A 24,365-nucleotide genomic window follows, 5' to 3' on the forward strand; every position below is an offset into this window, starting at 1 on the left:
TATGATTATAATGCATTTCTGAATCTTTTTTCAGTGACCCAAACAGAAACTGGATCCTTTAAACACGTCTCTTTTCTCTACCACCGTCTGACTCCTGCTAGCCTCTGTTTTATGTGCTGTCTCAGAAATTTGCCTAAATTGAGTATTGGCTATATAGTGAGAATAACCTGACTCAAGATAAACAGTGGATGGCTCTACGTAGTGATTGTGTGGATGAAAAAATTTTGCTTTTTTGTTTCTTAGTAGTTGCTGTGTGTGCCTTTGTAGTCAGTGGAAAGTTTCGGAAACCTAAAAGTACTGAACAAAACTTGTAGGTGTATCTTGTTTTTGGATTATGTTCCTTTTGAACGTAATCATACTGAATGTGGGGGAAACAGTATTTTGGTGGTTAGTAGTGTGATCTTACTGGTCCTCTGTCTTTGCAGATACTCCTGGGCATGGAAGTGGATGGGCTGAGACGCCTCGAACAGATCGAGGTGGAGACTCTATCGGTGAGACACCAACTCCTGGAGCAAGCAAAAGAAAGTCTCGTTGGGATGAAACGCCAGCTAGTCAGATGGGTGGAAGCACCCCTGTTCTGACTCCAGGAAAGACACCGATTGGAACGCCAGCCATGAACATGGCTACCCCCACGCCAGGTAAAACTCTTACTGGAAATAAGATCTTTCTTTTGTAACTATTTTTTTTTTTTTTTTTTGCTGTTTTTTCTGGATTGCCTTTAATGCTAGCTTTTTTATTAAGAATAAGAATATAAAAGTGGCCAGGTTGTGGTGGAGCACGCCTTTAACCTCAGCACTGGAGGCAGGTGGGGAGGCCAGCCTGGTCTACAGAGCGAGTTCCAGGATAGGCTCCAAAGCTACACAGAGAAACCTGTCTCAAAACCAAAAAGAAAAACAAATAATTAAAAATGATCAAGTCTGGCACTGTGGCTCACTAAGAATTTTGCTGTTTTGATAGGTCACATAATGAGCATGACTCCTGAGCAGCTTCAGGCATGGCGGTGGGAGAGAGAGATTGATGAGCGGAACCGCCCACTTTCTGATGAAGAATTAGATGCTATGTTTCCAGAAGGATACAAGGTACTAGCAACAAGTATACGATAAGTGTGTTTGTTATTTAGGATATGAGTTTTAAGCATTTGGTTAAAAAAATTGCCTAGCAAATTTCCCAAATTTACTACTAGTCAGTTCCTTCCCTCCCTCTGCCCCCTCCCTTCCTTTCTTCTGGTACTACTAAGTATATTTCAGTTGAAAAAGTAATGGAAAGGCGGCTGGAGAGATGGCTCAGTGGTTAAGAGCATTGCCTGCTCTTCCAAAGGTCCTGAGTTCAGTTCCCGGCAACCACATGGTGGCTCACAGCCATCTGTAATGAGGTCTAGTGCCCTCTTCTGGCCTGCAGACACACATGCAGACAGAATATTGCATACATAATAAATAAATAAACAAACTAACTAAATAAATAAATAAAAGCATGGAGCTTTTATTATTTTGCCACCCGTGGTGGTACCTGCCTTTAATTCTAGTGATTGATGGGAGTTAGAGACAGGTGGATCTCTTGACTTTGAAGCCAGTCTTGTTTATATAACAAGTTCCAGGCCAGCCAAGACTGCGTAGAGAGACCCTGTCTTAATCCCCGTCCTCCCGTCTGGGTTCTGAACTCTGGTCTCACAACTCGAGATGCAGGTGTTGTAGATGAGCGAGACCTTTCTCTAGTGTCTGCTTTAAAACCACTGTGAGATTTGGAGACTGTGTCTCTGTGTAACTATGAGGTATACTGGGCTGACCTTAAACGCCGAGATCTGTCTAAACGGTACCCCACCACACCTGGCTTTTATTACTTTTCAGTAAGGGATTGCAAGACTTATTGTCTTACCCAGCAAATCGTAATTCACTGTAAAAAAGAGTCTCATTGCTTTAAAAACCAAATCTTGCTCTTTTTAACTCATAGTTTTAGACATTGTATGAGTGTTGCAGGGGGTTTAGTTGGTTATTTCTTTCAGAGGGTCTTGGCAATTTCTTTAGTTTAATTTTTCTGTATTTAAGTCAGTTTTGTAGAGTTGGCTCATTCATTCATTTATTCATTCATGCAGTGTTTTACCTGCATGTGTTCCTGTGGGCCAGAAGGCACCAGATCTCATTACAGACGGTTGCTGAGACTTGAACTCAGTGTTCTTAACCAATGAGTCATCTCTCCAGCCCCTAGAGTTGGTTCTTAAAATACATTTTTATAGCATTGGGTTATGTGGATGCTCACTTACTGTATTTCTAAAATAAACGAATGTGTGACTTTTCATTTCTTAAAGCCGCATAAGTTTATTCCTGTTTGAATGAGTGGTTATGGATGTCTGCTCTAAGAGCACCTCTGAAACCACTGACTGTAGGGTGTAGAGATTTCAAGTTTTGTCAGTTTCATGTGTTGGCTTGACATCATGCTGATATTTCAAGCATGTTAATGTTTGAAGGTGACCAGAATTTATAGAGTGCTTCACGTATTCCTTTCTCACTTAAATTTTAATTATCAAATTAGAACTGAGGTATTTTTCATAAACATTGAACAGTGGGTTGTGTTCTCTTCAGGTCAATAAACCTGCTAGCTAGTGAGCTGTCACGTCTCTTTAAGTGTGAATGCTCCTGTGCTGTCTCTGGGTGTGGACAGCCGAGGCAGTCCTGCTAAGTGTGTTGTCCTCTCTCAGGTCCTTCCCCCTCCAGCCGGTTATGTCCCTATCCGGACCCCAGCTCGGAAACTGACCGCAACCCCCACGCCTTTGGGCGGCATGACTGGGTTCCACATGCAGACGGAAGATAGAACTATGAAGAGTGTCAGTGACCAGCCGTCCGGGAACCTTCCGTTTCTGAAACCCGATGACATCCAGTACTTTGATAAGCTGTTGGTAAGTGATGCTAGCAGCGGTGAAGTGTTGCTCTTGGTCGGGATACAGACCTCTGGCTTCATCCGCCTCTCAATTATTGCAGGTTGATGTTGACGAATCAACACTTAGTCCAGAGGAGCAAAAGGAGAGAAAAATAATGAAGTTGCTTTTAAAAATTAAGAATGGTACACCTCCAATGAGAAAGGTAAGTTCTATTTTTATTTCTTTGGCTTTCTGAGATAAGGTCTTTGCACAGTCATGATTGCCTTGGAATTCACTATGTAGACCAGGCTGGCCTGGAACCTTCAGAAATCCACCTGCCTCTGGCTCTCAAGTACAGCAGTTAAAAGTATATACCACCCATAATAAAGAATAAAGGTGTGTATCAATCTGACTCCTAGTTCTAGTTTATTTTATTTATTCATTTATTATGTATACAGTGTTCTGTCTGCATGTATACCTGCAGGCCAGTAGAGGGCACCAGATCTCCTTACAGATGATTGTGAGCCACCATGTGGTTGCTGGGAATTGAACTCAGGACCTCTGGAAGAACAGCCAGTGCTCTTAACCTCTGAGCCACCTCTCCAGCCCCTAGTTCTAGTTTATTAAATTACTTATTTTTGTTTGTTTTGAGATAGGTTCTCAAACTGTATTGCAAGCTGGCCTGAAACTCATAGCCCAGTTTGGATTTAGTCTGACAGCAGTCCTTTTGTTCAGACACCTGAGTGACGGAATTAACAGAGTAAGGCGTGGCGCTCTGTTCTGGTTCCTTATTTGGCGTTCATATGGTTTCTGATGAATTGCTTAGCTTGACCTTAAGCGTCTTCAGGGAGGCCTTGAGCTTTGGATCCTCTTCTTCTAGAGTGGCTGCTTGGGGTTACAGTCATCGCTCCAGGCTCAGTGGGTTTAATTCTCCTCATCAGGATATGAGAGAGCTAAATTCTTTCTCTGTTTGACAGCTTTAAAGTGTTCAGAACTAGGGTGATCAGTGGAAATTATGTGAGCTGTTCTATTAACACCCAGCGTGACTGAAGTAGAAGGCTCTTTAGACTCAGCTAAGGCATATGGTGTATGCTTGTTCTATAGGTCTACTAAGTTACCCCCCTCTTTATATAACATTTATAGGCGTATATACATGGCGATAACTTGCAGGAATCAGTTCTTTCCTTCTGTTATGTAGGTTCTGAGAATTGAGCTCAGATAATTGTCAGACTTGGTATCCAGCCAGTACCTTTTACCTTCTGAGGAATGTTCTTAGCTCTATAAATTACCCTTTATTCTTTTCTGCCCATTTATTCATTTATTTAGTGTACACATACATGCATGTTTTTGTGCATTGTGTGTGGGTGTATGTGCAGGCAGGTAGGTGATAATCCAGATATCAGCTCGAGAGAACTTTTGGAAGTTTCTCCTTTCGTTGTTTAGTGTGGGGTCACTGGATGTAAGCACTTTTGCCTCTTCCCTTCTCACCGGCCACTAATTACCCTTTTTAGATGAGTTGATAACATTGAACTTGGGTCATGTGAATTTAAACATTAACACAATTTATGACAAAATTCTTACTACTATATGTGGATTGTCTGCATAAGTATACATCAAAATATTATTCCTGGTGAAATTTATTTCTTCTGAATGTTTGCTCATAAACAAAAATAAATATTTTAATTTCTTTCTGCTTTTCCCTAGGCTGCCTTACGTCAGATTACTGATAAAGCTCGAGAATTTGGGGCTGGACCTTTGTTTAACCAGATTCTTCCTTTGTTGATGTCTCCTACACTTGAGGATCAAGAGCGTCATTTACTTGTGAAAGTTATTGATAGAATATTGTATAAACTGGATGACTTAGTGCGGCCGTATGTGCACAAGGTTGGTTGGTTCTCTAAGTAGTGTTTAATGGTTTTAGTTTTTATTTTTTGGGTTGGATTCTGTTTTCCACTGTGTGGAATCCGGATTTTTTTTTTTTTTTTTTGGTGGGGGGAGGGGGTTGTGGCGGAGCGCATGTTGCTCGAGACAGGGTCTTTCTGTGTAGCCTTGTAGACCAGACTGGCCTCAGATCACCTGCCTTTGCCTCCTGAATGCTGGGCTTAAAGGTGTTTGCCACCACTGCCCAGCCATTTAATATTTTTATAAATTTCAATATAAAGAGTCAAGGGTTTATTTTACCGTTTGTCCTCGTGTTTATAAAGACTTACTTTATGTATACGGCTATTTGCCTGCATCACTTACATGTTTGCTGCCGTAGAAGCCAGAAGAGAGAGGGCATTGGATCCCCTGAACTGAGTTACAGATGTTCTGAGCTGCCATGTGGGTGCTGGGTATTGAACCTGGGTCCTCAGGAAGAGCGGCTGGTGCCATTTAACTACCGAGCCAGTCCCTTTCCTAGTATTCTTAAAATTTTAAAGTTCAAAACTTTAGTTGATTGTATACAATCATAGACTAGAAAAGTTTACCATTTTATAGCCTCTTCAGAGAAATGAGTGCTGAATTAGTCTGTCCTCTGATCTTTGGAGTTTTCTTTTAAAAAAGATTTATTTATTTATTATGTATACAATATTCTGCCTGCATGTGTCCCTGCAGTCTAGAATTGGCACCAGATCTTATTACAGATGGTTGTGAGCCACCATCTGGTTCCTGGGAATTGAACTCAGAACCTCTAGAAGAACAACCAGTGCTCTTATCTACAGAGCCATCTCTCCAGCCCCTTTTAGGGGTTTTGAAAAAGTGTCTCACCGTGTTATTGAGGCTGGCCTTGTCTATGGTGCAGGTGTGCTAACTCTAGTCCAGGATCTCCTGCCCAGGCAATGGTCTTGTCCAGTTTAGATGGGACTTTGCCAGACAATCGCCTATGGGTATTCCCAGAGTCTCATTTCCTGCCAGAATGACAGTATTAATTATCACAACTACCAGATCTTTTTTTCCTCCCAGAAGCAAGTATCAGTATAAGTGTGTTATTCCATCTTTACTCTTGGGAGTTACTACTCTTTTTTTTTTTCCCATTTTTTTTTTATTAACAGATTAGAATGAGAATGCATATTTTATTTTGTATTAGAATAAAGAATCTTTTTTTTGTTTTTTTTTTGGTTTTTCGAGACAGGGCTTCTCTGTGGCTTTGGAGCCTGTCCTGGAACTAGCTCTGTAGACCAGGCTGGTCTCGAACTCACAGAGATCCGCCTGCCTCTGCCTCCCGAGTGCTGGGATTAAAGGCGTGCGCCACCATCGCCCGGCTCAGAATAAAGAATCATTTTTATTAAGACAATTCTTATATATCTTTAAATATAAAATGTTATTTTACCTTTTATTTTCACCTATATCTAGGACTTGACAGTATGGAGTTAAAATTATTTAATTACCCCTCGATTAGCAAAGTTCTTTGTTAACTGTAAATTGATGTGGAAATGTAATTCCTCTTTTTTTTTTTTTCCTGTTTCAGATTCTTGTGGTTATTGAACCACTGCTGATTGATGAAGATTACTATGCTAGAGTGGAAGGCAGAGAAATTATTTCTAATTTGGCAAAGGTATTCACACTAAATTCCTAGAAAGGAAGTTTGTCTTTGCTGGGCTGGCGGTGGTGACTAAAGCTGCTCTTGCATCTTTCCTCTGTAGGCCGCTGGGCTGGCTACCATGATCTCCACCATGAGACCCGACATAGATAACATGGATGAGTATGTCCGAAACACAACGGCTAGGGCTTTTGCTGTTGTAGCCTCTGCCCTGGGCATTCCTTCTCTATTGCCCTTCTTAAAAGCTGTGTGCAAAAGCAAGAAGTCTTGGCAAGCGAGGCACACTGGCATTAAGATCGTACAGCAGATAGCTATTCTTATGGGCTGCGCTATCTTGCCACATCTCAGAAGCTTAGTTGAAATCATTGAACATGGTGAGTGGTGATAGAACTTTGACCTGTGAAAGATCAGCTGTCCTGAATGTTTGGTTACTGATGGGGGCTGGGGAATAACTGAAGGGCTTCCCCACATAAATGTGTCATACTTTGAAAAGGGGTTTGCTATATTTTCTGTTAAGACACTGCTCTTGCCGGAATTCTGTCTGCTGCAGAATGTCTTGCCGTTGGGATCCATGGTTAGATGCATTGCTGAGGTTTGGATTGCACTGTGAAAATGGGCGGTGGGTGCCGTGCCTGCTCACACCTGTGTTTGATTGTGTAGGGCTTGTGGATGAGCAGCAGAAAGTCCGGACCATCAGTGCTTTGGCCATTGCTGCTTTGGCTGAAGCAGCAACTCCTTATGGTATCGAATCTTTTGATTCTGTGCTTAAACCTCTATGGAAGGGCATCCGCCAACACAGAGGAAAGGTAAATCCACTCTTGAGATTCTAGTTTGTTGCTGTCCATTAGGGCCATCTAAAGTTAACTTACTGATTTGTGTGTCTACTTACATATTTTTTAAATAGGGTTTGGCCGCTTTCTTAAAGGCTATCGGGTATCTCATTCCTCTTATGGACGCAGAGTACGCCAACTACTATACTAGGGAGGTGATGTTGATCCTTATTCGAGAGTTCCAGTCTCCGGACGAAGAGATGAAGAAAATTGTATTGAAGGTGGTGAAGCAGTGCTGTGGGACGGACGGTGTGGAAGCGAACTACATTAAGACAGAGATCCTCCCTCCTTTCTTCAAACACTTCTGGCAGCACAGAATGGCTTTGGATAGAAGAAATTACCGACAGGTAACCTTTCATTTTTAAAATTTGAATTGCAAAAGTCTTTTTGACTCTTTCTCTACTTAGAATACATATTACATACTATAATTTGCTTTGGCTGTCTTAAAATTTATATGTTCCTGACTGACAGGAGATGGGCTTTTAAAGCCCTTTTATTTATTTTCTTCTTTTTTTGTGATAGGGTTTTACTGTGTAGCCTGGAAATTGCTATGTAGACCTTAAACTCATGGATCCCCTGCCTCTACCTTCCAAGTGCTGGTATTAAAGGCCTGCTCCACCACACCTGGCCTCTTTTGTGTGTGTGTCTTTAAGTGGATTTAATGTAAAATTTCCATGAAACTGGTGCATTTAAAATTTAAAAAATGTTTATTTTTTCATGTGTAGGGTTTGGGTGTTTTGCCTGTGTGCATTGTCTCTGCACCATTTGGTGTGTCTCGTGCCTACAGAGGCCAGGTCATTGGATCTCCTGGTATTGGAGTTACAGACAGTTGTGAGCCAGATATCTCATGGTAGTGAAGTTACAGACATTTGTGAACCACCTTATGGGTGTTGGGAATTGAACTTGGGTCCTCTGGAAGAAAAACCAATACTCCTAACTGCTGAGGTCTTCAGCTCAGTCCCCAGCCTAGTAACAAAAGGCATGCATGCGCGTGCGCACACAAACACACAGAGACATACATCCTGTTTGTGCACATAGCATGCGTGTGTGGTTGTGTTTAAATTGTGTGTGCTTGCGCATGCGTGTTGGGGAGGTGGGAGAGCAGCTGGCGGTCCCCTTTTGAGCTTGGGGATCAGACTCAGATTGTCCACTCTGTCCGCTGTGGCTGTGACCTGTTGAACCCTCTCTGTGCACCCCTCTTTTTCTTTTTTCTTTTTGATACAAAAATCTCACTTAGTACCCCAGGCTGGTCTCAAAATTTTGGTCCTTCTGCCTCAGCCTCCAAGCTCACCAGTACTAAATTATGAGTCGATGTTTTTGTCTGGTAAATTGAGGCTTTTTCTATCTTGCTGAAACATAAGTATAATTTTACTTAGAATGCTTTTTGGTTTGGAGATAAGATCTCGTGTTTCTTGGGCTTGCCTGGACCTTGCTGTATAGCTAGATTAGAATCCGTTTTGGAAGCTGTGCCTCACTGTTTGAGTGTTAGGTTTATGGCAGGAGCACTGTGCTGTGCTGCTCTGACTTGGAATGTTTAGCCGTAAGCTTTATTTCCTTGGAAAAGTAATAGCTTTAAAACGGTTTTTGTTTTGTCTTTTTAGTTAGTTGATACTACTGTGGAGTTGGCAAACAAAGTAGGAGCAGCAGAAATTATATCTAGGATTGTGGATGATCTGAAAGATGAAGCTGAACAGTACAGGAAAATGGTGATGGAAACAATTGAGAAAATTATGGGCAACCTGGGTGCAGCAGATATTGATCACAAACTTGAAGAGCAGCTGATTGATGGCATTCTCTATGCGTTCCAGGAACAGACCACAGAGGTAATGGCAACTGATCATTTACTTGTGGTTTAAATTTAGTTTGTGTGCATGTGTTGGGTGGAGATTAGAGGCGGCTTCAGGGGTCAGTTCTGTTTCCACCATGTGTTTCCTGGGCCCCCGCACATCACCACAAACTGTTGTGGCAGCTGCTGTTGGCTTTCGTATGCGTAGAAAACCACTGTTTAAAGCAGATGCCCCTTAAAAGTGATTCAAGTTTGACGTTTCAAGTACTAGTTTTCCTCAGTTTTAATAGACGTTCTTTTACCTCAGATTTTTGGATTTGATTTAAGAACAAACAGTATGTTTGGGTGTTAGGAAAAGATTGAATGTTAGTCAACAATCAACTTTCAGTTAAAACTCAATTCTGTATTTTTAGTGATTTTGTTTGTTTTTTAAAAAATGTAACTTAGCTTTTCTCTTTTAGGATTCAGTAATGTTGAACGGCTTTGGCACAGTAGTTAATGCTCTTGGCAAACGAGTCAAACCGTACTTGCCTCAGATCTGTGGTACTGTTTTGTGGCGTTTAAATAACAAATCAGCAAAAGTTAGGCAACAGGCAGCTGACTTGATTTCCCGCACTGCTGTTGTAATGAAGACTTGTCAAGAGGTAATCTGTCTGTTCTACCAGCTTTATATTGTTGTTAGCAGGTAGTTTAATGGAGAAAGTAATGTTTTAAACATTTTTTGTATTACAGGAAAAGCTGATGGGGCACTTGGGTGTGGTGCTGTATGAATATTTGGGTGAAGAATACCCTGAAGTATTGGGGAGCATTCTCGGAGCGCTGAAGGCTATTGTTAACGTTATAGGTACGCCATTGCCTGCTTGGCCTTATCATTTTCTTTTGTATTTGGAAAGCAAAGTATAAAGTCCTAGTTGGGAGTTTGTTGGGTTTTGTTTTCTTATTTTGAGCACTTCAGGGTTGTCAGAGTGTCCCAAAGTCTTCTTTTCCTATTGTCCATGTATATTTTACTTAAAGATGTTAAAGAGGAAATTTAGTACATTTGAGGCATGGAAACAATCACAGCTCAAGATGTTGTGAGTTACTGGGAGAGAGGACCCTGGCAGAACTTACGGAGAGAGAACTTTTCTTTTTTAAGAAGTAATGATAAAGCAAACAAAGGCATGCCCGTGTTTAAGATTGTAGTTGGGCAGTGCTGGCACAACTTTAATCTTAGCACTTGGTGGGCAGGTTGATCTCTGCAGTTTGAGGCTGGCCTGGTCTACAGCACTGGAACAGCCACGGATACACAGAGAAACCCTGTCTTGGAAAGCCCCCCAAAATCTCGTATTTAAACATAGTGTTGAAAGTAACTCCTCTAAGGTGGTAAAAAAGGCCAAGAGTTCATAATTCCTGGCCAGTGATAACACTGTTTTCCCTGCTCAGTAAGGATCTCTGAAAGGTTGATTGACTGTAACCTCCAGTTCAGCCCAGTCTGGGTATGCTTTAAAGAGACTGACTTGCCAACAGTCATTTAGCTACTTGTTCGTGGGTTTCTGGTTTGTCAGAGAGTTGTAAACTGTATTACCTGTGAAACATGAGAAAAATGACGGAAAATCAGAGCCAGCAGTTCTAGTTAGAGCAAGAGCCCCTGCTAGCTGCCTCTTTTTTTAACCCCCTGTTCCTTCCTTCCTAGGTTTAAATACCATCCAGACATGCCCTGAATTTCAGGGAGACTGGAGATCTGTTTTGTTTTGCAGTTAAAGGGTGTGGGGCCCTTTCTGATTTGGTTATGAGTCTACTTTTGCTTATATTGTTGTATTTGGTCAGAATATAGGATGTCCCCATATTTAAATACATATAGCATTTCAAAACCAAATTTTTGTTATTAAGTAATCCATGTTCTTTAAATCACTAATTTCTTTCATTTTATATGTAACTAGAAGCTATTAATAATTTAAAAAAAAAATGAAAGTCTACTTAGAATCTGGGGATTTTATCCATAGGTGGCTTGTTTATGTTTTGCATTGTACAGTAAACGGAAAAATGAGCAGAGGTTGCAGTTCAGGGTTTAACGGTTCCTTGATTTCTGTCGACTAGGTATGCACAAGATGACACCACCAATTAAAGATCTGCTGCCTAGACTCACCCCCATCTTAAAGAACAGGCATGAAAAAGTACAGGAGAATTGCATCGATCTCGTTGGACGCATTGCTGACAGGTGAGCAGATTACTCTGCCATTTTTATTTTTGTAGGTAGTAACATCCTCTTACTTAGTGTAAGTAGATTGCTTAAACATTCTTTTAGACAATATTTCTTCTCAGATTTAGCGAATTTGTATCCGGCAAGCAAGTTTTCCTTGAAGCTGCTTACCTAAGTATATATGGTCAGCTTATCCAAGATTAGTATTTTCCGGCAAATTTCACTTTGGCTGGTAATAAGCAGCAGTGTACTACTACTTTGATGTTTGAGACAGGTTTCCCTGTGTAGCCCTGGCTGTTCCAGAACTTGTTCTGTAGACCAGGCTGGCCTTGAACTCAGATCCACCTGCCTCTGCCTCCTCCGGTGCTGGGATTAAAGGCACCATCCCGGCCTGCCTTAGTGGTGTAGTTTTAAAACTGAGCCAAACTTTCTGTTTTATTTTGTTTCGAGGCAAGATCTGACTGTATCCCTGACTGGCCTGGAACTCCATAGATCAGGTACACCACCACTTAACAAGCCAGGCTAGTCTTCATTTAGTGCTAAGATGAGTTAGTGGTGGTTTCAGAACTGAATATGCACATTTACTTTGTAACCTTCGAGTAAGGGGTGCAGAACAGTTACCTTATTTGGCATGACGGAAGCTCTGGACTTCATCCCCAGCACCACAAAAACAAAAAATCAAAGCACCTTGATAGCAAAGCAGTAGTAACCATTTAGTTAATATTTTAATTTTTTGTTTAATTAGGGGAGCTGAATATGTATCTGCAAGAGAGTGGATGAGGATTTGCTTTGAACTTTTAGAGCTCCTAAAAGCACACAAAAAGGCCATTCGAAGAGCTACTGTCAACACTTTTGGGTATATTGCGAAGGCCATCGGGTGAGTAGTTGCATGATTTTTAGTAGCTTATAATAAACCCATTGTGTTAATCATCTGAAGAAAAGGTTCATTTAATCACTGACCTGCCCTTGTCTATTTTAAATATTTTTTTTTAACTTTTAAATTGAGCTAAAATAGATGGAATGCTTTAAAAATTTCCCCTTCTGTATAGTATAGACATTTTCAGAGAGGGAAATAGTTCCATTTTCAAAGTACATTCACGTTTTTGTTGGTCTTTTTAGGAGATTGGGTATTGCCCCCCCCCCCCTTTTTTTTTTTTGAGACAGGGTCTCTATGTAGCCCTGGCTATCCTGGAACTCACCATGTAGACCAGGCTGGCCTCAAACTCAGAGATCATCTCTCTGGTCTTACTATTAAGAGCATATGCCCCCATGCCTGGCTAGGATATTGCTTAAAATATTAAGGGATGAGTACTCCAGTTTTTTAATCTCCACATTGTTCTGTTATGGACCTCTGTTTTAATTGCTCTTACCAATAAAAAGAACCTCCTCTATGGCTGGAAAGATGGCTCAGCAGTCGAGAGCACTGGCTCTGTTATAGACGAGCCAACTTTGGTTTCCATCAGTCGCAGGCCTCCGCAGTCATGGCTGTAACTCCAGTGTCGATCTGATGCCTTCTGCAGGCACTGGACACATGTGATGTAGACACACATGTAGGCAAAACATTTATACATATAAAAATAAGCAAATATACTTTTAAAAACTAAAAACTGCTCTGATTGATAATGCACTGATTTGTGGGTATAAAGATAGAAACGGGCAGTTTTTCATGGAATCCACTTAACATGATGGGCAGTTATTGCATACTCCTGACCCTCAGGATGTGGTGATGACTTTGGAAGAGTGGGGCGTCAAGACTGTGAGTGCCAGAGGGGTAGAGTTTGCAGCAGAAGCGCATGTGTGGACACGACAGTGCACGGCACGCATGAGCTTACATGACCACCACAGGATCACAGCCAAAGCACTGGCGTGAATGGGGAGGGGGTCAAGTTTCTGGGAATCAGTGTTATGAATGTGGCCCCTGTGAGGCTGACGTGCTTCAGTAGGGTGTCTGCACGCATGCACAGACTGATAGTACTTTGTGGACTGTGTGGAGTTCGTTGTTTGCTTTCTTATTTTTATTGAGTGTTCTGCTTATGTGTATGTGCGTGTATGTACACATGGACATGCCTGGTGCCTGTGGAGGCCGTAAGCAGGTGTTGGGTCTCCTAGAACTGAAGGTATGGATGGTTGTGAGCCACCATGTGAGGACTGAGAATCAAAGTTGGATTCTCTGGAAGAGCAGCTAGTGCCCTTACTGCTGACTCAGTGGACGTATAAAAAGAGCACATAAGATTGGGGAGGGAGAGATGAGAGAGACATTGGAAAGACAGGAAAAGGGGTGGGTGTGACCAAGACTCGTTATGTAGGTATGAAACTCTTGATATTAAGGGAGTCTTTTTTATATTAAACTTACTTTAAATCTTTTATTGTTGTAATTTATATGGATGTATATAACTGCTTTGCCTGCTCACATGCCTGTGCCACTTGTATGCTTGGTGCCCTCTAGGGACCAGAAGACAGTATTAGACTCATTACATCTTGGAGTTAGAGAAGGTTGTTAGCTGCCATGTGGGTGCTGGAGATGATGCCGAGATTGAAGGGCAGCTGGTGCTCTTAACCCTGATCCAAGCCACCCATCAGCTCCTTTTTTATTTTATTTCACCGTTTTTAGGGGGGGGGGTGTAGAGTCTCACTGTGTATTCCTGACTGGTCTTAACTCTAAAGATTAGTCTATTCTGTCTTCCAAGGGTGAGATTAAAGGTCTCCCAACATACAATATTTATATATAATTCATATCTTAATATTCACTTTATGTGTTTTTAAGAACACATTGTTCCAAGGGCAATCCATAGATTCATCTGCCTTATGAATTCACTTATGGTTCATTTCTTCTTTATCAGAACCCAGCTGAGAGAAGCAGTTAGTTGTCGAAAATGAAACGGAATGTGTCATTTTCCAAGCTGTAAGCTCGACACAGCCCAGAGTCGTCATAGGGAGACAGGGAATTGCCCAGATGAGAGTGGCTGGTGACCATGTCTGTGAGGGATTGTTTTGATTCTTATGGGGGAGGGCCCATTCGTTCCCCTGTGGGTAGTACTTTATTTGAGCGTGTAGTCTTGGGCTGTATAAAAAAGTAAGTTGAGCGTGATCGTAGGTGCAAGCCAGTAAGCGGCATTCCTGCACTATTTGTACTTTGGTTCCTGCTTCATTCCTTCCCTGACTTCTCCCAGAATGCAACCTGGTTGTGGAAGCTGAAACAAACCCTTTCTTCCCCGAGTTCTCTTGGTCGTGGGGCTTTGTCACAGGAGAGGGAGGAAACTAGAGCAACTGGAGACCCGAGACCTTGGTGGTTCTGCTTTAGGGTAGACGTGGTGCAGAACTGATTAGCCCAGTGTCTGTCTCTCTGCGCTTTAGCAAAGGAAGTCTGTAAAAGCTTGGTGGGGGCAGCCACCAACTAGGGGGACCCAGCTGAAGATAAACATGGGAGAGGGGAGAGAGGGAAGATGAGGAAGAGATGGTGTGTGAGAGCATGGGAGGCCGGAGTTTTGGATAGTCTTGTTTGGGATATTCTGCCTGGCTTTGGAGTCTTATTTAAAAAGTTTAAGCTTATATTTGAAAATGAACCCACCTGAATTAACATTAAGAAAAATTTGACAATTCGTATGAACCTTTTTAAAACCTTTTTATTTTATTTTATTTTTTGAGGTTATAATTATATCATTTCCTTCTTCCCTGTATGAAGCACTTGAGTCAAAAGCCACAATCCTCATGATGAGAAAAGTACTGCATTTTATCAGAAATTATTAATATCCACCAATAACTCCATTCCATTGCAGGTTTCTTTTCTCTGAGAAGAGGTTCAGTAGGTATGATAACTTGCTGATGCGTTTCTTGTTTCTTTTCAGCCCTCATGACGTATTGGCTACGCTTTTAAACAACCTCAAAGTTCAGGAAAGGCAGAACAGAGTTTGCACCACTGTAGCCATTGCCATTGTTGCTGAGACATGCTCCCCCTTCACAGTGCTCCCTGCCTTAATGAATGAGTACAGAGTTCCTGAACTTAACGTTCAAAACGGAGTGCTGAAATCCCTGTCCTTCCTGTTTGAGTACATCGGCGAAATGGGGAAAGACTACATCTACGCGGTAACGCCTTTACTCGAGGATGCGTTAATGGACAGGTAAGTGACTTCAACCAATGCAGGCACCATTGTTTTGTTTTTAGAGTTTATTAAGGTACCTTTTAAATGACCTATTTGTTGAAGAAACATTACTATGGATTATTTCATACAATTTCTTACTTTAATATTTGTTGTAATGGGTTAGTCTCTCTTCATATTTTAAGCTAGAGTTTGATTCACTCTTGTTTTTAACAGTTAGGAGGTAGAAGATGAACAGGAGTTGATCTGCATGACAGAAACCTGTAGTTTTGTTCTCGGTGTCTCAGACCATTCAGGGCAGCTGAGTGGCACCTCCAGAGTGCTGGGATTGTAGACGTGTACCACTGTGCTTGCTTTATTGGGGGCTGTGTATGACTCAGGGCTTCACACATGCTAAGCCAGCATCTACCAGGTGAGCTCCATCCTCAGCAGATCCTCTTTTATTGCCGGAGCCAGCTTTCCTTTGCAGCCTCCGATGATCCAGTGGCAGCCGCTAGTTCAGTACTCCATCTGAGTTACTTGATGAGAGTTCGCCTACATTTCACAGAACTAGCTGTCCCTGACAAGAGAAGCGGAAGGAGGGCTCAGACAGTTTCAGTGACTGCTAAGTTTTCTGCTGGTTACTTTTGTGTACAGCGTAAAGTTGTTCACTAAACTGGCCACGTTGAGCCTCTAACCTCAACTACTACAGAGGCTGATACAGGAGGATTGGAAATTCCGTGCAGCATGCACAAAATAAGACTGCCCTATCTCAAAGCAAAGTTTTGAAAATTGAGTAAGGTATAAACAGAAAATGCTTTTTTGCTTCTTGGCCATCCAGACCTGACTAATCACATAAAAACTATTAATTACAGCACTACTTGGCCAACAGCTTAGGCCTATTCCTGCCTAGCTCTTATATCTTAACCCATTTCTTTTTTTGGGGGGGGGGGGTTGAGACAGGGTTTCTCTGTGGTTTTGGAGCCTGTCCTGGAACTAGCTCTTGTAGACCAGGCTGACCTCGAACTCACAGAGATCCGCCTGCCTCTGCCTCCCGAGTGCTGGGATTAAAGGTGTGCGCCACCACCGCCCGGCAAATTAACCCATTTCTATTAATCTGTGTATTACCGCAAGACTGGCTTACCTGGTAAGGTTCTGGCATCCTCCTTTGGCAGCTCCATGGCCTCTCTCTGAGGCCGCCTTCTTTCTCCCTGCATTCAGTTTAGTATGTTCTGCCCTACCGTAGACCACAGCAGTGTCTTTTAACCAGTGGTACTAAAACATGTTCACAGCGTACAGAGGGGCTCCCATGTCAGTGGGGTTGTAGTTAAGTGGTAAAGCAAGCCCCGACCTTTGTAAAGGTCAACTTACACGAAGTTAGTGTTGTACCAGAAAGTATAGATAGAAGCTATGGGGACAGATCCTTTCTGGGACCAAACAAAACAGCAGCAAATCACCTTGCTTCTCTCTCACGTTGCTTCTCCATGCCATGCCTGAACATTTACAACCATTGAGAGGTGTGACCTGAGGCTAAGATTGTGTTCTGATTTTAGAGGAAGTTTTTGAAAAGTAAACATGACTTACTTTTCAAATATTGATTATAAGTAAAATTGTTTGTTCATAACAAAAACATTTGAATATTGCACTGCAAATATATTTAAATTTTATATTCTCAGTTTTTATATCAAATTCATTTTGAAATAAATTTCAAATTTCTATCAGATGTATTTTTTGTAATTTTCATGTAACATCAAAATAATTTGCTGTGCCTTTTACAGTCTTTATTTTGTGATTTCAACTCTTAGAATTTTTTTTTTAAATTATTTATTTATTATGTATACAATATTCTGTCTGTGTGTATGTCTGCAGGCCAGAAGAGGGCACCAGACCCCACTACAGATGGTTGTGAGCCACCATGTGGTTGCTGGGAATTGAACTCAGGACCTTTGGAAGAGGAGGCAATGCTCTTAACCTCTGAGCCATCTCTCCAGCCCCCTCTTAGAATTTTTTTTTCTTTTCTTTTTTCCCCCCAAGACAGTAGCCCTGGTTGTCCTGGAACTCACTTTGTAGATCAGGCTGGCCTCCAAATTGGTGATCCACCTGCCTCTGACTCCTAAGTGCTAGGTTTAAAGGTGTGTGCCACCACTGCCTGGCTAAACTTTTCATCTTTTTAATTTTAGAGTTGATAATATTTGTTGCGTCTTTATTTTTAAAATGTGCTTTGGGGATTGATATGTTCAAGATACATTATACATAATTGTCATTAAAAAGATTTATCTTTGCAGGTTGAGGTAGTAACTCAATTGAGAATTACTAATAATACTTGGTTGAAAAACTTAGAACTCCTTCTTCATTATGGTGAATAAGTTAGATAATAAATTAAAGGTGTTATATGGTTCATGGTTTTTATTATGCTTTTGAAAGGTTGTTAATAGCTTGCCAGACTGTGAGCACTGTTTTGAATGAAAATTTTTGATTTATATGCTAATATCGACTTATTGTCAAATGTTGAATAGTAATTCAGTTCCTAATAATGCAAATGAATATTTCTTACAAATTAAGATTAGCTTAAAGAGACCTCTTCTCTCCACTCCAGGGACCTTGTGCACAGGCAGACAGCTAGCGCAGTGGTACAGCACATGTCACTTGGTGTCTATGGCTTTGGCTGTGAAGACTCTCTGAACCACTTACTGAACTATGTATGGCCGAATGTGTTTGAGACATCGCCCCACGTAATCCAGGCCGTCATGGGCGCTCTGGAGGGCCTGAGAGTTGCTATTGGACCCTGCAGAATGTTGCAGTACTGCTTACAGGTGGGCTAAATGTGTGGTTTTTGTTTTTGTTCGTTGTTTTTATACAAGATCACTCAAAAAAGTGATTTAGTTTATTATGTTGAAGTCAGTCACTGCCCAGTTGAAGGAGACCCCTGCATAGTGGGGGTTTGCTCCCAGACCTGGGCCAGGTACAAACCATGCACAAGCAACTGTTTTCACAGAGATCCTTTATTAAGCAGCTCAAGTGGCTGCTTTGTGACTCAGGCAAAAAACAGCAAATGATCCTTCAGGGGTTTTTGGATATTTGGTTTTTAGAGACAAGATTTCTCTGTGTAGCCTTGGCTGTCCTGGAACTCACTCTGTAGACCAGGCTGACCTTGAACTCAGAGATCCACTTGCCTCTGCCTCCCAAGTGCTAGGATTAAAGCTATGTGCCACTGCCCAGCACCAGGTGTAATTTTTTTTTTTTTTTTGGTTTTTTGTTTTTCGAGACAAGGTTTCTCTGTGGTTTTTTTGGAGCCCGTCCTGGAACTAGCTCTTGTAGACCAGGCTGGTCTCGAACTCAAAGAGATTCACCTGCCTCTACCTCCCAAGTGCTGGGATTAAAGGCGTGCGCCACCACCGCCCGGCCAGGTGTAATTTTTTAAGAATAATTTGTATTCTATGTTCACTGCTGTTTTGCCTGCATGTGTGTCTGTGTAAGGGTATCAGAGGCCCTGGTACCAGAGTTATAGACAGTTGTGAACTGACACGTAGCTGCTGGGAGCTGAACTCTGGAAGAGTAGCCAGTGCTCTTAACCACTGAAGCGTCTTTCCAGACCAGCATGTGTAACTTGTTTTTTGTTTTTTGATTTTGTTTTTCGAGACAGAGTTTCTCTGTAGCTTTGGAGCCTGTCCTGGAACTCACTCTTGTAGACCAGGCTGGCCTTGAGCTCACACAGATCTGCCTGGTGTGTGCCACCACTACCTGGCTGTGCATGTATGTGTATTTTTAAGAAGAGAAAAAGGGAGGTCTGTGCTAGAATGGGCTAGGTCAGGTGGTGTATTTTGATTGGGTATGTTAATTAGATGAGCTGGGGGGGCTTTTGTTTACTGGACTTGGGCAAGACCTTCCTGCCAGAGCCTAGGCTAGTGTCCTTCACTGATTAGCGTGTGGGAGACAGTTCTGTGTTGAGATAGAAATTAGATTTTGTGTTTACCCATCACAATTTTGTGCAGTTTCCAGGTTTTTTCCTTCACTTCAAAGGAACTACTTAGTTTTTTGAGACAGGGCCTGGTTGCAACAGGTGCAAAACTGGTTGATTTGGAACTCACTATGTGGGTCAGGCTAGCCTTGAACTGCTAGATAGCTGTCTCCTGTCTCCTGAGTGCTAGGATTAAAGGTGTGTCCCACCATGCCAGCTAAAAGGAATTTTTTTTTTTGTAAATTTTTAAAATTGTTTTTATTGAACTATATATTTTTCTCCACTCTCCAGCCTTCCTCTTCCCTTTCCCATGATCTCCATGCTCCCAATTTACTCAGGAGATCTTGTCTTTTTCCACTTCCCATGTAGATTAGATCCATGTATATCTCTCTTAGGGTCCTCATTGTTGTCTGGGTTTTTTGGGATTGTGAATTGTAGGCTGGTTTGCTGTATGTCTAAAAGCCACGTATGAGTGAGTGCATATTATATTTTGTCTTTCTGGATCTGGGTTACCTCACTGAATATGATGCTTTCTAGCTCCATCCATTTGCCTGCATATTTCAAGATGTCATTATTTTTTCTGCTATGTAGTACTCCATTGTGTAAATGTATCACATTTTTCTTATCCATTCTTCGGTCGAGGGGCATTTAGGTTGTTTCTAGGTTCTGGCTATGACAAAGCTGCTGTGAACATAGTTGAACACATGTTCTTGTGGCATGATTGAACCTCCTTTGGGTATATACCCAAAAGTGGTATTGCTGGGTCTTGAGGAGGGTTGATTCCCAATTTTCTGCGAAATCACCACACTGACATCCAAAGGGGCTGTACCAGCTTGCATTCCCACCAGCAATGCAGAGGTGTTCCCTTTTCCCCACATCCTCTCCAGCATAAGTTGTTATCAGCGTTTTTGATCTTGGCCATTCTTACAGGTGTAAGATGGACTCTCAGAGTTGTTTTGATGTGCATTTCTCTGATGACTAAGGATGCTGAGCATTTCCTGAAGTAGCTTTTAGCCACTTTAGATTCCTCTATTGAGAATTTTCTGTAAAACGAAGTATTCCTAACCCTGTCTTCACAGCCCGCAGCTGCGTTAGATATATGTGGTCTTTTTTTTTTTTTTTTTTTTTTTTGAGACAGGGTTTCTCTGTAGCTTTGGAGCCTGTCCTGGAACTTCCTTTGTAGACCAGGCTGCCTCTGCCTCCCGAGTGCTGGAATTAAAGGCATGCGCCACCACCGCCTGGCCGATATATGTGGTCTTGAAAATAGAATTGACTCTACGTTTTGCTTATTCTAGGGTCTGTTTCACCCAGCTCGGAAAGTCAGAGATGTGTACTGGAAGATTTACAACTCTATCTACATCGGCTCCCAGGACGCGCTCATAGCACATTACCCGAGGATCTACAACGACGACAAGAACACCTACATCCGTTACGAACTTGACTATATCTTGTAATTTTATCTTGTGTCTAATACACAGCTGTTTCACACCTTAAACTTGCTTCTGTCTGATATAAACTTGTAAAACATTGCAGATCAGTGTAGAGCTGGTCATAGAGGAAGGTAGAAATCCAGTAGCATGATTTTGAAATAACTTTGTTTTTGATGTTAAACAGTAAACGCCAGTAGTGACCAAGGAAGCAGTGATTACACACTATACTGGAGGGATTGTCATTTTTTATTCATCTTTATGAAGATTTAGAATTCATTCCTTGTGTTTAAAGGGAATGTTAAATTGAGAAATAAACATTCGTGTACAAAATGCTAATTTGTGTGTGTTTTTTGAATATACTTGTAAAATGAAGAACTTTGGTAAAGTTGGTTTGTGTAGAATAAGTGGTTTAACTTCATTTTCTGTCACCTGGTTTATTATGGAACGTAGTTAGCAGGACAGACTGTACAGTGGTGGCCCCTGTCAAAGTCCATTGTTGATGAGATGAGTCCCTTTGGGGCACTCCCCTCAGTGTGGCGTGAGCATCCTCCACCATAGAAGCTGTCTTGAATATTATTTTGTACTTACATAGCACCTGTCACCTCGTGATGTCTCAATGCTTTGTGACGGGCAGAGAGGATGTATTTTAGGTCGTGTCCAGACAGTGGGAAAGCTGTCTATCCTTCAGAACTCTTCTCCCTGTTGGGAACAGTGCTGTCTGAGGAATGCTGGTATAGCAGCAGTCTTTGGACTTCTATCTATTCAGTAAGCAGCTATTCAGTGCCTGCCGCATGCTAGCCACTGTCCTTAGATGCAGGGACCACACAGGTGCATCTGACCTGGCTTTGCCTTTCGAACCAGTATAATGGAAGGGGCCATATGCAGAGAGAGTCCTTATAGATCAGGATGCTGTATGGGAGAAGTAGAAAGTTAAAAGAAAATGTCTGGATTTGATTTGTTTGTAGCAGACAGATATAACACAGTAGTTTACCTGTGCAGCGTGAGCCAACGTGCCCCTCAGTTGTAGAAGAGCCAAGCATTCAGGCTCTCAATGTTTAAATCAGTTTTATACCCCAAATCTCTTGTTTTTTTAACCTTTTTTCCCCATCACTCTTTTGTCTTCCTCTGTTTGTATTTCTGTTGATTCTAGAGGGAAATGATTCTGCCATCAGTGGGGCTAGCGTATGACTTTGCTCTTCAGAACTTCTAGGATTTGACTAACCAAGAAGTCTCTCCGCTGGACACTGAGAAACAGCTTCTGCTCTGCTTTTATAAAATTGATACCGAGCATTAAATGTTCCCAGGCAGGGCACATAGCTTCTTGTTTTTCCTTGTGTGTGGTCTGACTTCTATCAAACACAAATTCCCGGACCACTTTCCTGTTCTTAGAAATTTTCTAGCCATGCCCTATGCACTTTTAAATATCGCTGTTTTGTATAGTTGATTTCAGATAACCCTCGGGAATTAGTAATCTTGGGAATTGGATACAGTTCTCAAAGTTAAGATTTAATTATCAGTTAAAATACTTACTATAGCTGAAGTTTGTGTAGCTCCTTGCTATTTATGGGAAATAAGCTTTGCGTTAGAAATACAGCTGACAGAAGACTCTGCTTGAGTGACGTTTTGCTGATGGAGGTGATTGCAGGATGGATAAGGGAAAGAAATGCTAAAGGCTGTGACCTCAAGATTTTGACCAAATAGATCCTCAAAGGTGTTTGGATTGTTTCATGCTCTTAATAAGGAAAACATTTTGTGATATACCCTTGTGAAAGATGTTACGTGACATTTGAACTTCTCAAAGACTGTTCGCACTTTGTTTTGATGTTTCTTAAGGCAAAGCTTAGGCAGGAAGAATTAATGTTCTTCAGGGGCAGATGGTGGTCTTTTCTCTGGCCCTTTCCCATTCTTCCTCCCCCTCCCCCAATGGGCCTTTGCCCTCTGATGGAATTAATTTCTTTGGCTGTTTGATTTTTTTATATTGTATTTTTAAAATTTGCTGTACGGTGCCCTGTGAGCATCATGTACCACCAGATAAATAAAATTTATTATATTTAAAGTCGTAGTATAACAGTTCTTAATGTTAGTCGACTCTGTATGGTATTGTACTATGTATGCTCTGTTGTTTGCCATATTAATTATGTTGCTGGCCATTCTAAGTGAAGCTAAATGTTAGGGAATGTGTTTTCTTAAGGAACTAAGAAACTGACGTGGGCATGATGGTACAGGCCTAGCATCCTAGCACTTGAGGTAGTGGCTGGGGGTTGCACTTTTACCTGTCTGGGGTATATATAAGACCCTGCCAAAAAGCCAACACAACAAGCCCCCCCCCCCAAAAAAAATTCCAGCTCTATCAGTTAAGTAGTCTGGCTCAGGTTTCCAGTCAAAGATCCATAAAGATGTAATACACCAATCCCAGAATCACTCTGCACTCAGATTTCAGGACAGATGAATCCTTTGTCGGGGGGATGCTCTATAAATACACCCCCAACTTCTGACTTAGGTGCCAGAGATACCCATTTTCTATGTGACCACAAAAAAGCCTCTAGATAGCAACTTTTATCTTTTGGGGGAGTAAAATCTAAGGTTGAGAGACACTCAGCTACCTTCATTCAGACTTGGGGGTGTTTGAAAGGGTGCTGGGAACTTGTAGCTCAGTCTGACTTTAAATTCCTGGTGGTCCTTCCTCTACCCTGCAAGGGCTGGGACCACAGGGTCATGCCACCGTGCCTGTCTGGCCTCAGATGTTAAGTAGAACTCGTGTCTGATCAAGTATGGGATATGTGGAAAGCAGAGGGGATATTTAGCAAATCCCTAAAACACCTGCTCTGGGTCAATGGCCATATAAGTCCTGTGCAAAGTAAGTGCTGAAGATTGTCCTCAGGACATACAGCTACACATAGGCATAAATAAAAACAAATCTAAAAATACCAAATACGACATCACCATGGGGAGCTGAGGAGTGTAGCTTGGTTGGTAAAAGGCTTGCTTGGCATGCACAAGGCTCTGGGGTCAGTCCTCAGCACCATGTAAGCCTGTGGTAGCAGATGTTAGCAATTTCAGCACTCAGGACACGGAGACGGGGCCAGGAGTTCAAAGCCACCCTTGGCTACATAGGTAGTCAAAAAAAGAAACCTACGTTATTTTATGCTTATGTTTTCCCTGCAAATCTATATGTGCCCCATAAGTGTGTCTGTGGTAAGAAGGGTCGGGTCCTCTGGAACTGAAGTTACAGGTGGAACTTAATCACAGGTAAGCCACCATGTTGGTGCTGGAACTCAAACCCAGGGCCTCCGCAAGAGCAGCCAGTGCTCTTAGCCACGGGATCATCTGTCTAGCCCCAATGGAAGTAGGTTTAAAGCTAAGCTCTGATACATGAAATCCTTTCTTAAAAAAACGAGGCCAAGCTGGGCGGTGGTGGCGCACGCCTTTAATCCCAGCACTCGGGAGGCAGAGGCAGGCGGATCTCTGTGAGTTCGAGACCAGCCTGGTCTACAAGAGCTAGTTCCAGGACAGGCTCCAAAACCACAGAGAAACCCTGTCTCGGAAAACCAAAAAAAAAAAAACGAGGCCAAAAAAGTCATTGTTACAACGTTTGGTTGAAAGGAAAATTGAGAGTCTGCATTTAATAAGTAACAGCGCGGCTTCCAGCTGCTGATGCCTTCTGCTTTGCAAACAGATACCCGCCACGCTCTTATTTTTCACAAGAGCTCTCAGAAGTAGAGGTGATTTCTGTTG

The 24,365-nt window shown here is 42.0% G+C and overlaps 1 protein-coding gene across 2 annotated transcripts in view; it reads left to right on the plus strand.

Annotated features, from left to right (window-relative positions):
* Positions 1 to 20,966, plus strand: part of Sf3b1 (splicing factor 3b subunit 1) — a 44,925-nt gene extending 23,959 nt beyond the window's left edge. For both annotated transcript variants that reach the window (XM_057758442.1, XM_057758443.1), the window contains 17 exons: positions 426 to 638; positions 958 to 1,079; positions 2,693 to 2,890; positions 2,973 to 3,074; positions 4,556 to 4,735; positions 6,300 to 6,386; positions 6,475 to 6,745; positions 7,032 to 7,177; positions 7,276 to 7,548; positions 8,803 to 9,024; positions 9,449 to 9,631; positions 9,720 to 9,831; positions 11,064 to 11,184; positions 11,912 to 12,043; positions 15,012 to 15,284; positions 17,839 to 18,055; positions 20,496 to 20,966. In XM_057758442.1, coding sequence (XP_057614425.1) covers positions 426 to 638; positions 958 to 1,079; positions 2,693 to 2,890; positions 2,973 to 3,074; positions 4,556 to 4,735; positions 6,300 to 6,386; positions 6,475 to 6,745; positions 7,032 to 7,177; positions 7,276 to 7,548; positions 8,803 to 9,024; positions 9,449 to 9,631; positions 9,720 to 9,831; positions 11,064 to 11,184; positions 11,912 to 12,043; positions 15,012 to 15,284; positions 17,839 to 18,055; positions 20,496 to 20,654 — 3,011 coding nt within the window. In that variant the 3' untranslated portion in view covers positions 20,655 to 20,966. The remainder of the gene's footprint in view (positions 1 to 425; positions 639 to 957; positions 1,080 to 2,692; positions 2,891 to 2,972; positions 3,075 to 4,555; positions 4,736 to 6,299; positions 6,387 to 6,474; positions 6,746 to 7,031; positions 7,178 to 7,275; positions 7,549 to 8,802; positions 9,025 to 9,448; positions 9,632 to 9,719; positions 9,832 to 11,063; positions 11,185 to 11,911; positions 12,044 to 15,011; positions 15,285 to 17,838; positions 18,056 to 20,495) is intronic.
* The last annotated feature ends 3,399 nt before the right edge of the window (positions 20,967 to 24,365 follow it).

This window comes from Chionomys nivalis, chromosome 26, assembly GCF_950005125.1.
Source record: "Chionomys nivalis chromosome 26, mChiNiv1.1, whole genome shotgun sequence".
In the NCBI taxonomy this organism is placed as follows: domain Eukaryota; kingdom Metazoa; phylum Chordata; class Mammalia; order Rodentia; family Cricetidae; genus Chionomys; species Chionomys nivalis.